Raw genomic sequence first — 13,841 nt, 5'->3', positions numbered from 1 at the left:
GCCACACCAAATACATCAAACCCACTCAGACAGTATTTCCACGTAGACAGTACACATCTATACATTAACAGCATTCAATATTGCTGCTCCCACCAAAAGCTAACTCAACCTGGAATTAAACGTTTTTAATTTTTCTCCTCCGAAACTGTTGCATTGTATTTAATACGGTGTATTTAATAATTTAACCAAACTCATCAAGAGCTGGTGAGTAATAATTAGACTGCGGATCTTTATGCAAAATAAAATCTTCGCAAATGTGGCTACAAAAATTCAACCTAAATAGGAATTTATTTTATTTTGGAAATATTATAACATGAACTTTACTTCCAATCTTTTTTATATTCTTACATATTGTTTGCATTTTGTAATTTCTTGCACGCTCAAATTTCCTATAAATGCATAAAGATCCGCAGTCTAGTAATAATCCAGTTGAAATAGAAATTATTTCATCAGAAGGTACAGTGACTCCCAGAAATATTCGGACACTAGTGTATGGTTAGCTTTATGACTTAATATCGTAGTTATTAAAAAAGCAATTGTCTTCGTTACTTTTTCCAATAATAAGTCATTTATTAATGTTATTAAAGATGTATACATTAATCAAAAAATTTACATAAATTACATAATAGCAATAAACAAACGAAAGAATATCACATTTTCGGGTACGATAAAACACGGAGTAGGCATTGTAATGGTGTGGGGATGCATTTCGACTTCCGGTGTTGGCAATTTAGTTTTTATCGATGGCATCATGGTTAAGAATGCTTATTTGAATCTTTTAAAAAGCAATTTAAAACAAAGTACAGAAAAAATGAGGATTGCTGAAGATTTTAAATTTTACCAGGATAATGATTCTAAACATAAGTCGCGTATTGTCTAAGAATTTTTATTGTATAATTGCCCCAAAGTCCTTCATCCACTTCCACAATCGCCACACCTTAACCTTATAGAAAACTTATGGGATAAGTTGAACCAACGGATTCGCAAGACACCCATTCGTTCCAAAGAAGAACTTAAAATTAGGCTTCAAGAAGAATGGGCATTCATTTCGACAGAATATTTAAAAAAAATAATTTCTAATATGCCGAATCGATTGAGACATATTATAAAAGAAAAGGGATTTGCAACAAAATATTAATGTGGAACATATAATGTTTAATTTTAATTAATAAATGTTATTCCTCGTAGTGTCCGAATATTTTTGTGACCCGAAAATGCGGTATTCTTTCGTTTGTTTATTGTTATTATGTAATTTATGTAAATTTTTGGATTAATGTATATATCTTTAATAATGTTAATAAATGATTTATTATTGGAAAAAGTAACGAAGACGATTGCTTTTCTAAATAACTACGATATTAAGCCATAAAGCTAACCATACACTGGTGTCCGAATATTTCTGGGAGTCACTGTATATAAAACGAATATATAATTCACATTGCGTAGACCACCCTGTACAATTTTAGATTAACTATCTTCTCGATGAGACTTGACTCTTAAACACTAATCTAAGTACATAAATTTCCATCGAACCATGTGCTCATACAAATTGCACCGCTTGGTTGGGCATTACAAATGTCGTTTACATTAAACAAGACATAGTTGAAGAATAATTAGAATGAAGCAATTTATCGTGGTTTGCAACTCATTTACATACTCGACAAATTATCCTTTCAAGAAGCGATGATTAATTTCCACGTCTTCTATTCGTCGTATTTTATTAATTAACCCTAACGTTAAACTCGTCTCTAGTTCAAGGTACGAGTACATCCAAGAGGAGCAAAGGACTCAGTTGCAGAGGAGGGGTTCATCGAGGTACGAGTTCATTCCGCGTCAGCAGGTGCACCAGCGTTCCGCGCCGGCGGCCAACCAAGACGACGCCAGGGAGCCGCAGATGCAAACCTGCCGGAACAACGCTGGAAGATACGCCGTTGTACTGGGTGACCAGGATTACCCTGACGAGGAAATTGCGTGGAACACGTCTAAATACGCCACGTCGGTGCCGAGACACATTAACACGCCGCAAGGTAACGCTGAGAACGAGATTAATTAGCGATAAAATCCTCCGTGTTTGCTCGAGGCGCGGTGAATTATAATGTGCGACCCTTTTTCCCTCTCGATTACGCGGCCGTTTCAAAATTCTACTTCATTTTTTCCTGCGATTGCGATGGTTAAGCGGTAGCGTGTTATTAGGTCGTTACAGCAGAGTGCCTCTGCAAGAAGAGGACCCTCCGGCTCTACCCGACAGGAACCTGCACGAGCTCTCGATTTCCCCGAGAAACAATTTAGCTACGCAAAAACTGCACGAGATACTGACTACTCCGAGGAAGCCGAGATCCAGGTCCGAGGAGAGGACCCTGTCCCCAAAGAGGCAACAGTCGTTCAATCAAACCAGTACTCCACAAAGAAGAGCACTCACGCCAGGTGGCTCCCCAACCGGTAGATATACTATATACATATGTACCTACATATATTTTTTTGGTAAATATTCGCCTCGTGCTACCGCCTCTCAGGGAGGCACATATATCTTCTAGGTCCAAAAATGATTTTATTTTATTCAGAATTCTATGGTTTTCTCTTTTCCTTCCTTTAAGGAGGTGTTATGGTTTAAACGACTGAAAAATAACCGATTTTCAAGAATTTTTTTTATTAACACGGAAAGGAAACGTCTGCTTATGAAGCTCCTCCGCTTAAATAAAATTTAAGGAAAAAATTGCATAATAATGCACTATTTATGCGCTCTTCAAATCCGTAAGAAAAAATGTTTGCGCTCGCTCCGTTTAATGCAAAAGAATTTATTTAAATGGGGTGGGGGGGGGGAGCTGAGTAGGCTGCTAGTAAGCCCCCCCACATATTAATGATAAGCAATATTGACAGAAAAACATGCAGTATTTACAGTGGATGAAGAAAGTATTCGTCCACCGATCAATTTATAAAAAAGCTATGTGAAACTGTAGTTTATTAACTTCTTTTTTGAAAACAATGATAGTCTACATATTTTTGGAAGTCTATAGAATAGATACAGTACAAAAGAAATTAATTATTTATATAAGTTGGGAAATTAACAAGAAAAAACAATAAATCGATAAAAATATAGAAACGAGAAGTATTCGTACGATTGTTAAATTTTTATAACTTTATAAAAAAAAAAAACGAAATTTACATTAATTTGTAAATAATTAATACTTTGCGGGATTTCTTTTTGATTTTATAATTGCCGCAACTCTTCTAGGCAATAGGTAAATTAACTAAATGTCCTTCCATTCCTCTATTAGAGCATTTTTTAAGACGTCCTAACTGGAAATTCGATGTTTTCTAATTCGCACGAAGCAATAAACTGATGTGTTTATGTTACTAACTCCACTGTAAATGGTTCGTCGTAAGAATCGTACGAATAATTATTGATTCTATATTTCTGTCGATTTTTCGTATTTCCTTGTTAATTTCGCAAATTATTTAAACTAGTAATTGTTGTTTGGACTATATCTATTCTAGAGATCTCCGAGAATATGTAGAATATCATCGATTATTAAAAAAAAAAGATAATGAACTACAATTTCACACGTAAGTTTTTTGGAAAATTAATCGATGAATACAATCGATGAATCGACGAATACATTCTACACCCACAGTATGCGCTAATTATGCACTATCGTATAAGAGCAATTTTGACTTTTGCGCTTCATCCCCTAAGAGACTTACTTCTTGGTGCAAATGCAAGTTTTGTCTCGTAACTTGCTAATATTACTAAAATTTCATTATTCAACTGTATACGATTATTACTCGATTTATGCGCTATTATATTGAAGTAACTCCAATTTTTGCGCTGCATCCCTTAAAGAGTGTTCAGTCGAGAACACGGAAATAAAATTAAAAGTGAAAGCGCTCCTAAATAAGAGTTTTCTAGAAAAATGTCTAAGAGGAACTTTTCCTTGGAAATTAGTTGTAGAATTGATTCCCTGAGTTTGTCCCTTAACTGTATACACCCTGTATACATATAAAGAAATCAATTCAAAATCCTCCTAACATAATTTTTCCAAGATAATGCCTCCGAGACTTGCATCTTTGGTGAAATATAAACGAAAAATTAATGTTTCTAATTTCTATACTAGTCAGAGCTTCAAACGTTTCAAAGTTAACATTGGTATCTACGTAAATCCAGAAGATTGTAAATGTAACGCTCTTTCTAATGGTACATTTAGTTTTAATTTCGCACTGTAAGTTGGAGTTACGGCGGTTTAAAGAGTGTTCAGTCGAAGACACGGAAATAAAATTAAAACTGAAAGCACTCCTAAATAGGAATTTTCTAGAAAAATGTCTAAGAGGAACTTTTCCTTGGAAATTAGTTGTAGAATTGATTCCCTGAGTTTGTCCCTTAACTGTATACACCCTGTAGAAAGAAATCAATACAAATCCACCTAACATAATTTTTCCAAGATAATGCCTCCGAGACTTGCATCTTTGGTGAAATATAAACGAAAAATTAAGGTTTCTAATTTCTATACTAGTCAGAGCTTCAAACGTTTCAAAGTTAACATTGGTATCTACGTAAATCCAGAAGATTGTAAATGTAACGCTCTTTCTAATGGTACATTTAGTTTTAATTTCGCACCGTAAGTTGGAGTTACGACGGTTTAAAGAGTGTTCAGTCGAAGACACGGAAATAAAATTAAAAGTGAAAGCACTCCTAAATAGGAGTTTTCTAGAAAAATGTCTAAGAGGAACTTTTCCTTGGAAATTAGTTGTAGAATTGATTCCCTGAGTTTGTCCCTTAACTGTATACACCCTGTAGAAAGAAATCAATACAAATCCTCCTAACATAATTTTCCCAAGATAATGCCTCCGAGACTTGCATCTTTGGTGAAATATAAACGAAAAATTAAGGTTTCTAATTTGTATACTAGTCAGAGCTTCAAACGTTTCAAAGTTAACGTTGATATCTACCTAAATCCAGGTCGAACGTTCAGTCCGAGTCGCAGCACCCCACACGGAACGCCACCGAATCGAGCGTTCTCTCCGACGAGAACTCAGACTTCCACCCCCAACAAAGAATCGTCAGCGCGAAGGTGTTTGCCGCTGTTGGAGAACTCGTCTCGGCAGCAAGACGTCTGCCCAGCCAGCAACTGCGGGAGACTCCGTTACGTCGGCACGGCTCCTGTCGACCTTGCGTCGATGGGTCACGGTGACCCACCACCTCGTTACGGGTACATAGATAATGGTCCAGAATCTATGCCGATGGTGTCCGGTTCGCCAAGGTATCAAGTGATACCCACGGGACAGAAAAGGAACGGCTACCAAAGCGTAGAAAGTGCGTTCATCGCCAGAACCGCGGTGGTGAGTAAAGAACGCTTTCGGATTAATGTTCATCATTACGTGGTGACGCAACGACTTAGAAAGGAAGATACATGGCGATGATCCGACTGTATTTGCTCAACATTTGAAGGCTCTATTAGTAATAAATCATAAATAATGCTTGGAGTAAATAGTTATTTGAAAGAATTTGTTATTGTTAAAAGTTCTCAGCTTTAATTTACTAAATTCGATCTTTATGTAAAAACAAACTAAAAATTTTCGTTCGACGAAATATTTCCCGTTTCCATCGTTGATCTTTTACTATTTTTCGGACAGCTTGCGATAAAGTCATCGATGCATTTTTGTATGTCTTCGATTGTCCGGAAATGTCCAGCTCTATATTTGATAGGAAAATGATAGAGAATTGTTTGAAGAATTGATTGGACAGCACACGATTCGATAACACACAATCCTGGTTTGCTCGTTCGCTCAGGTTCCACCGCTATCGCCGCCGAACAGTGACGCAAACACAACCTTGGCCAGCGGTTTAGAGAAAAACGATAGAAGAAACGCACCGCTCCTCCTGATTCTCGTTGGCATCTTGACTTGTGGTTTGGCGCTGTATTTGTCCTGGACGCAAGGGAGACGGTAATTACTTGTTTACATATGTAAATTGATTAGGTGTCCAACGTCAAATAAATATTTTGTTGACTCTTTAAACCCCTTAACCTACAACAACGTGTGAGGAATTTTGTACCTGATTCACGATCCTACAGTAAATTGTAGATCAAAGGGTTAAGGGAGGAAGCAATTTTGAACGCATGAAAATCATAATTATATTCAACCATTTTGTCGTGGAAAACTATTATTGACTTCATGGAAGATCTATTTGATGACATTCGTCATACATATATTGAGTAATACAAAAATTATCTTTATTTTGATTTTTTTAAATAAAATTGCGATATTGGAGCAATTACACGACAAGTCTTTTTCGAAAGAGTCACTAGCGGACTTTTCAACTTTTCAGGCATGGACTTAAAATAAAAAACCAAATATTTTCATTTTCTACGTGAAACTACTGTGAAAGTACAGATTTTTCAAAATTTCAATTGTTTGTAAAAATGGTGAACATTTGAACAAAAAATTTCGTTTTTAGCACAAAATTTACAGACAAAAATGTCTATAGTAAGAAATGTTCTAACGTATTATGAAATCCGTATGTAACGTCCACAGTATATGTCCATCAGGTAGACACGAATACTCAGCTTCTTTTTCTAACGCATATTGCTCTAGTACTAAAGGGGAAATATGTTACTCTACACTTATTAATTTACATTCCATTCACTATTGGTTTCGATTCGTATTGTACAAATTGTTTTACAGTTAAAAATATCATACAAAGTCTCATTGTAAGCCTCCTATCAAATGCGACGAGAAATCACGAAATTTAAGTGATCATATCTAGCAAAATAAACGGTAAATCGAACCTATATTTCGCACAGATGTGTATTAAGATGTAAATTTTAAGTTTTCAAAGTTATGAGACGATCTGAACTGTTAATCAACTGTTTTCGAAAAAAAGAATTGTTGAATACAGTAATGTCTCCATAACTGCACAAACTCCGGCCTGAACTAGTGCATTTATGGTAGACTTCGTATATTCTTTGTTATTTGCCGACAAGCTTCGAACGTAGAGAAGGACAGCGAATACAGAAGAAGACGGAGCGAAAACACCAGAGTATGTCGATGAGACAATTTAATGCAACGGTGAAACTTTTTTATTATTAACTTTTTTGTTGTAAAACTTTGACTATCATATTCTTGACATTTTTCTGATTAAAATGAGACCAAACAAGACATAATTCGGACAATATTTACCGTGAATTTTTTTGTTAATTAGTGTTCTACGATATACAGGGTGTCCTAAGTGTTATGAAGCTCCAACTCCAAAACTATCGGCCGTATGTAAAATTCCAAATATGAGAAAAGAAAAATGAGACCAAACACGACATCATTCGGACGATATTTACCATGGATTTTTTTGTTAGTTAATGTTTTACGATATACAGGGTGTCCCAGCCTAAGTGTCATGAAGCTCTATCTCCAAAACTATCGGCCGTATGTAAAATTTCAAATATGGAAATGGCATGGTAAAATGGGGCGCATGTTTCAGCGAGAAGGAATTTTTGTTAATTTTCTTATTTAACATGTAAAATTGATCTATGTACATAATAAGTTGTTACAAGTGAATATCTAGCGAATTACGTCATGTTTGGCCTCATTTTAGTCAGAAAAATGTCAAGAATAAGATAGTCATAGATAGTCAAGATGGAAAAAATTTTACAGCAAAAAAATTAACTCTTTGCACTCAAGTACTTTTTTCCTGGTATCTACTAGCAACTCGAGATGCTTTCTTAACATTTTATACTGTCACGATCGCAAACTAATTTGAGATTCGAGAATCAGGTCACCTTTACTTCGTCGACACTCATTATATTTATGAAACTTCGATTTTTAAAGAAATGAAACCTAAACAAACATTATTTGCTGGTTGATTTACCGTGTCAAACTTGATGGTGACCGAGAATCACCTCTCGAGTGCAAAGGGTTAATAATAAAAAAGCTCCACCGTTGCATTAAATTGTCTCACCGAGTAATCCAATCCCAGATCATGTTTATACTACTCGGCGATCGAATTCCTTGACCCTTCAAGAGTATTATTCTGTGCATTTATCGTAGACAAAGTGCATTTATGGAGACATTACTGTATATCTACAATTTTTAATCCTTTCCTTACGACAGTCCGGTCCGCTGAAGTGACGCGACTGAACACCGCCTATACATTCAACCTATAGTCCTACCTATAGTAACGAAAGGGTTAAGCGTCGAAGGTGCCTTCCTCTCTTATTCTATCCCACACCACAGCTCCGATTGTATCCGACAATTTCGAATACTGAACGAGTCCCTGTGTATCCTCAGATATTACTACGACAGCGCAACAGGTTGCGGAGTATGTTGCACTTTGGCGGGAGCTTGCAGGACGATGAGAAGGACCTGGACCGGCCTCGGTCTCGCGGGACTTTCTGCGTTGAGCTGCGCAGGACTGCTCCTGCTCGCCGCCAAAGCACCAAAAGCTGGTACGCCCCTTCACGATGTCACTGCTGGCGCTTTATGCGGAGTTTCCTTATTGGGTGCCGTTCTGGCGTTGGTCGCGCTTTTAGCGCCGAGATGCAATTTGGGACGACACAGACGGGTCCACTCTTGGATACCTCGTTTCTCGCCTTGATTTTCGTGTTCAGGCCGTCGAACGTTTCTGGAAAAATAGAACGATATACCCCGCGCGACGATAACTGCGAATCGATAGCGGCTGGAGTTGTTTTTACGCAGGAACGATGTTTACCTTGGAGAAAGCGCGAATCTCGGCGCGTTTTCTCGCCGAGCAAAAACGAAATCCTAGTCTGCTGTTTTTTGTCGGGAGTATGAATTATTGTAGAGGCGTATAAGAACGGAGAACGATTTGGACTATGAGAGAGGGGCTAGATGCAAATCTCGATTAGCGAATAAATGATGAATAGCGATGAAATGACGTTATATTTGGTGAATAAAATTTATAATGTGGATTGTAGCAGGGTTTCTCGAACGGTAGATGTAGTGGATAAAAGGGAATAAGTTTTATATCGGAAGAATTTGGTCCACAGTGTTTTATTCATTTTAGAAGTTTTACAGAAACATAAAAAAAAATACATCTCCCACATAATGTAATCAGCATTATCACCTATCTCGTTTAATTATACGTTGTCCAATTCTTTTTATACTATTTTATCAAAATTGTTTGGAATTTATAATCGCAAATATTATTATGTTTTTGTTTCAAGTATTAGAAAGTAAGATATTTGAGACACTCACGGCCAGATTCTTCATAACCGATACTAATCAAGGCTTCCAACAGAAAGCCGTATTTTCGAGGTAATGTAGTCTGAGTTAGTAGCAATTGCTACAAGATATCAAATTATATTAGATTTTCCGTTCGCAATGATACATGGAGTTTTACCCGAAAGCCAAATTATAAGGATTATTTAATACTATTCGATAAAAAATATTATTCTGTGCTAGACATTATTAAATAAATCGCGAGAAGGTCCACTTAAGCCCACTGTAGATTTATTCTTGTGTAATACTTTGCGAAACTACGTATATAAAATTCATTTTAAGAAGTGTTTTTATCGCTTGTACTGAATTAAACGTTAAACCGTTTAAATTATAGAAAACGGGAGATGGATAAGAATGGGCATTCTTGGACCCGCTTGGAAAGAAAAAATGTATGCAAGACTGTTCACAGTGTCATCCATATGTATAATAAAAAACGTCTTTATCATTTTCTTCAGAAGTGATGCGAAAATTGTCCAATACGGATGGAAACATGTTATAGCAATCTTATCGCCATATATACAGGGTATCCCATTTAAATTCAGATTGTAAAAAATCTCGAAGACATGTGATTTAAAAAAAAAAACTGTATTATTACCAGAAAAATTTTATTATCTGAACTTTATTATCATGAGCGGTTTATTAAATTAAGTGTCTAGAAGTTGAGAGTAAAAATTTTAAGTATTTATTATGATGTTCTTTAATGAAATAAAAAATCTTGCAGAAGAAAGTAACGTTGTCATTTTAATAAAAAGAAGAAAATTATCGATGACATAAATATGAAAAATCAGCTAAATATTTTAAGAAACATTGAACTCGCAAAAAAATGTTTCAAACAAAAGTTGTGCATCTTTTTAGGTAGAATGTGATTCCGAAATAAAAAATATGGGTTTATGATAAAAAAAGACAAAATGACTTTGAAATGACCTTGAAAACGTCCACGGATTAAAAAAGTAATAGTGCCATCTGACTCCCTACTCGAAACACTAAAGAATATGTGTCAGTTTTTGTCTTTTTAATCACATGTCTTTGAGATTTTTTACAATCTCAAATTAAATTGGACACCCTCTATTTATCCTAGCTCACGTCTTCCCGTAGATATGTAAAATATACAAGGCGTATCGTTGAAATTGGAATGGTTAAATATCTCATGAAGGGATGAAGCTGTCGAAAAACTGCTTTTACAAAAATGATTTGTAATATACAAGGTTTTTTTTAACATGTGCAGGTGTATGTAGAATAATTATACGCAATTAGATCGCTATGACATGTTTCCACCTTTATCACTTTTGGAGAAAATGATAAAGACGCTTTTTATTATACATGTGACACTTTATTATATATGTGACACCGTCCTACATGAATTTTTCGTTTCCTCACAGCTCCCAAAAACAGTCATTTTCTACCATCCTCTCTTCTGGACCATCCACACATTTTCTTAAAAAGCAGTTTTATAATAGCAGTTCTTAACTAGGAAGCCTATCAAAGGTTTTGAGGCTTCTCTCAGGTTAGCAAAATTTGTAAAACACTGAATCATAAAATAATATTACATTATATCTCGCGTTCGACAAATAAAAATTTATCCCAGTAACCGATCCATCGAAAAACCGTTAAAAATGAATTTATTCGCCAAAGTATTTTTCGAAACAAATTTTGCCTACCTCCGTTCGCACTGTAACGTATCGTTTTCTGACACGAGTAGACAGCATTTGCGCGCAAGACTTTCACGACGAAGCCAAATAAATTTGTAATACGTACTCGATAAGTTAAGATTATAAAATACGCGAAAACATGCGAAGTAACGTGTTCATATCTTAGTATGTTACGAGATATCGTCGTCTCAAGAAGAATAATTTTATACAAGCTTGTACATTTTGTACCAATTTTCAAATAAAATGTTTACGCAATGGATTACCCGGACAAATTTTATTTCTCTTTAATGCGCTCGTAGTTGAAGCGTTTAATAATTTTCCATCTACTTCAGAGATGCGTTTCTTTATCACTATCGTTTTCAGGTTTGTCGTTCACGACTACCGGATATATTCCTTATCGCAGATTCACCACGAGGAAGTCGATTTCCTGAGCCTCGAGCATTTTCAAGTTTCGCTCGCGTCAAATAGACATTGACTTTTTGACGTGCGCTAAATGCGATGCGGTACAGCATCGATCCGATACGAACATGCGATTTCTGAAACGCGGAAGAGTGATGCCGGATGTGACAGTGTCGTAAAATTCATTAATCTTTTCATTTTTGTTGCGGCGGTGTATAATTCGCAAGTTTCACTTTGTGACGATTCATCATGAGTGTACTGGAGATACTACTTTTCGCGATACAAGTTACTATTATTTCGGGACGATTGACGGTCTTGAGAGGTAAATCAGCGTATACTTTCGGGCAGAACATGAGAAAATTAGCGTGTGTGTCCGAAGACGACGGTAGCGGTTTAATATGGAATAGCAATTTAAACTGGATCTACGAACCCTATAAGTTCAGCGATAGAAGCACGACCGCTGGTGAGTTTTTAATGAAGAGAGTAACGGAATAATTGTCACTCCACTGTTTAATAAAAAAGAAACACTGACAATATAACTTTCAATATTTTTACACGATACTAGCTGCGCGCCGCGTGGAATACTATTCTAGTTTACAAAATAAAAAATAAAAATGTACGTTCAATGCCGCACTTTTTTCCTATGTATTTTGGCCTGCTAAACTCGAAAATCGCAATGAAAAATTTTTCTATGGATAGGTTTTCGAGATATGAATTTTTGAATTCTTTTTCGATTTTTTTTTTACGTAACTTCACATTTTAGGCCATATCGCGAGCTAGAAACATCCGATTGGGTCGCGCAAGGTGTCGTATTAAAGGTAATCGAATATCCAACAATTGTTTTTAACACTGTTTTCCAATCGGTTTAATAGTTTAAGTGTTATGGGCCAAAATATATGAGAAACATCGATTTTTTCAGCTAAAATAGAACACGAAAGCTTCCATCGCCATGTAAAAATAGAAACTGTCAAATTATGTCCAGTTTCTTATAGTTTACGTATAGATCGTACTTTTACGAAGAAAACAAGCTTTTGTTGAAGAAAATCTATGGATAAATACCGGAGTTATGAACAATTAAGTAAAGGTACAAAAATTCCAGTTTTACTCTGTTTTTGTATTTTTCTCCTATTTATATAGGAAACGTTTATGAAACTGTCAAATTATATCCAGTTTCTTATAGTTTACGTATAGATCGCACTTTTACGAAGAAAACAAACTTTTGTTGAATAAAATCTATGTATAAATACCAGAGTTATGAATAATTGAGTAAAGGTACTCAATTTTACTCTGTTTTTGTATTTTTCACCTATTTATATAGAAAACGTTTATTTAATTCATTTCGATTAGAAATACGACTAGAAATAATTTAAAAAAATTAAAAAACATTGAAGAATGCATATAAATACATAAGAAAAAAATTGTGGCATTAAATGTACATTTTGGCTGTAAACTAGTGTAATTACTGTAGCGTTTATGGGAACCTACTTTAGATTTCTTGCTCTATAAAAGTTTGAATTTGAATTATAAAATGAAGTCATAAGTTAAACGAACGGGGTTTCGTATTCTATTCTATTCTATGAGTCATCTATCATTTTGATAAAATTTTGCTCATTTCTGATCTAGACCTACATTAATTCCAGACTTTCGATCTTTAAATGGATATCAAAGAGAGCAAATAGATTGCGATCTGAACTCGAACGAAGGTTGCATGAGAGACTGGAGTACTGCTGGTTGGAGTTTAGCGAATTCCGGAGACAAACCCATGGGTCCGGTAATGGATCGTCGATGGGAGGGTTCGTTTGGACACTTTCGTAGCAATTCACGACCACTTCTTAAATTCCGTTTATCAACATACGCATTTTTAGGCTTCGTAGAGTACAATAATTTCGATAGCGTGAACGAATACCGTTTACTCGGAAAACTGGGGAAGGTTCGAATGTTCGAGGGAGCTCTCGCAATCTCTGTTCGTGGATCTAGGGACGCCCACATTCTATTCTGCAAGAGTAAACGTTACGAAACTGATTTTTGTTACTGGATAATTATTGGTGGGTGGACCAACACGGAATCCGTGATACGAAAATGTGCGAATGGCGTACCGAATCCATGGGGTACATCCAACGACGACATGTGCACCAAACTTAGGGCTTCTTATAAAGTAACTTAGTTGAAATCTTATTGTGGAGTGTTTTCCAAAATAGAGGAACGCATCACTATGAGTAAAATACTATTGATAAACATTATACACTTCAAGAACAATTTTAATCAATGAATTTCGAGATTGTTATTGAAAAGTCTTTTCACATTCTTAATAATTTTATTCTAATACAGATGGGGGTACCCTTCGATCGAGGTGATTCTTTTTTTATCATAGATAGCCCTTGACATGGCGATTAGAATGGTGGTCATCTTGACACTTCACTCCCCCCATTCCCCACAGGGGGTAAAAAACTGAAATGGTACAAAAAGTGTTTTTTTTTTTGCACCGTCTGAGTAGGTTTTGGGTAGTTTTTGGTGAGGCGACAATATTGAATACTGTCAATGTACATACTGTCTACACGGAAATACTGT

The 13,841-nt window shown here is 35.7% G+C and overlaps 2 protein-coding genes across 2 annotated transcripts in view; both read left to right on the top strand.

The window, feature by feature from the left end:
- LOC128874757 (uncharacterized) overlaps positions 1-11,114 on the top strand; it is a 13,249-nt gene extending 2,135 nt beyond the window's left edge. Inside the window, exons 2-6 of the mRNA XM_054119799.1 lie at positions 1,753-2,027; positions 2,194-2,439; positions 4,955-5,334; positions 5,786-5,940; positions 8,275-11,114. Of these exons, the coding sequence (XP_053975774.1) occupies positions 1,753-2,027; positions 2,194-2,439; positions 4,955-5,334; positions 5,786-5,940; positions 8,275-8,581 (1,363 nt within the window). The 3' untranslated portion in view covers positions 8,582-11,114. The remainder of the gene's footprint in view (positions 1-1,752; positions 2,028-2,193; positions 2,440-4,954; positions 5,335-5,785; positions 5,941-8,274) is intronic.
- A 300-nt stretch (positions 11,115-11,414) lies between these two features.
- Positions 11,415-13,841, top strand: part of LOC128875697 (uncharacterized) — a 32,274-nt gene continuing 29,847 nt past the window's right edge. The window contains exons 1-3 of the mRNA XM_054121516.1: positions 11,415-11,736; positions 12,914-13,066; positions 13,139-13,428. Coding sequence (XP_053977491.1) covers positions 11,523-11,736; positions 12,914-13,066; positions 13,139-13,428 — 657 coding nt within the window. The 5' untranslated portion in view covers positions 11,415-11,522. The remainder of the gene's footprint in view (positions 11,737-12,913; positions 13,067-13,138; positions 13,429-13,841) is intronic.

This window comes from Hylaeus volcanicus, chromosome 4, assembly GCF_026283585.1.
Source record: "Hylaeus volcanicus isolate JK05 chromosome 4, UHH_iyHylVolc1.0_haploid, whole genome shotgun sequence".
Taxonomy (NCBI): Eukaryota; Metazoa; Arthropoda; class Insecta; order Hymenoptera; family Colletidae; genus Hylaeus; species Hylaeus volcanicus.
The sequence above is the reverse complement of the archived record's forward strand: the minus strand, read 5'-3'. Positions and strand labels throughout refer to the sequence as shown.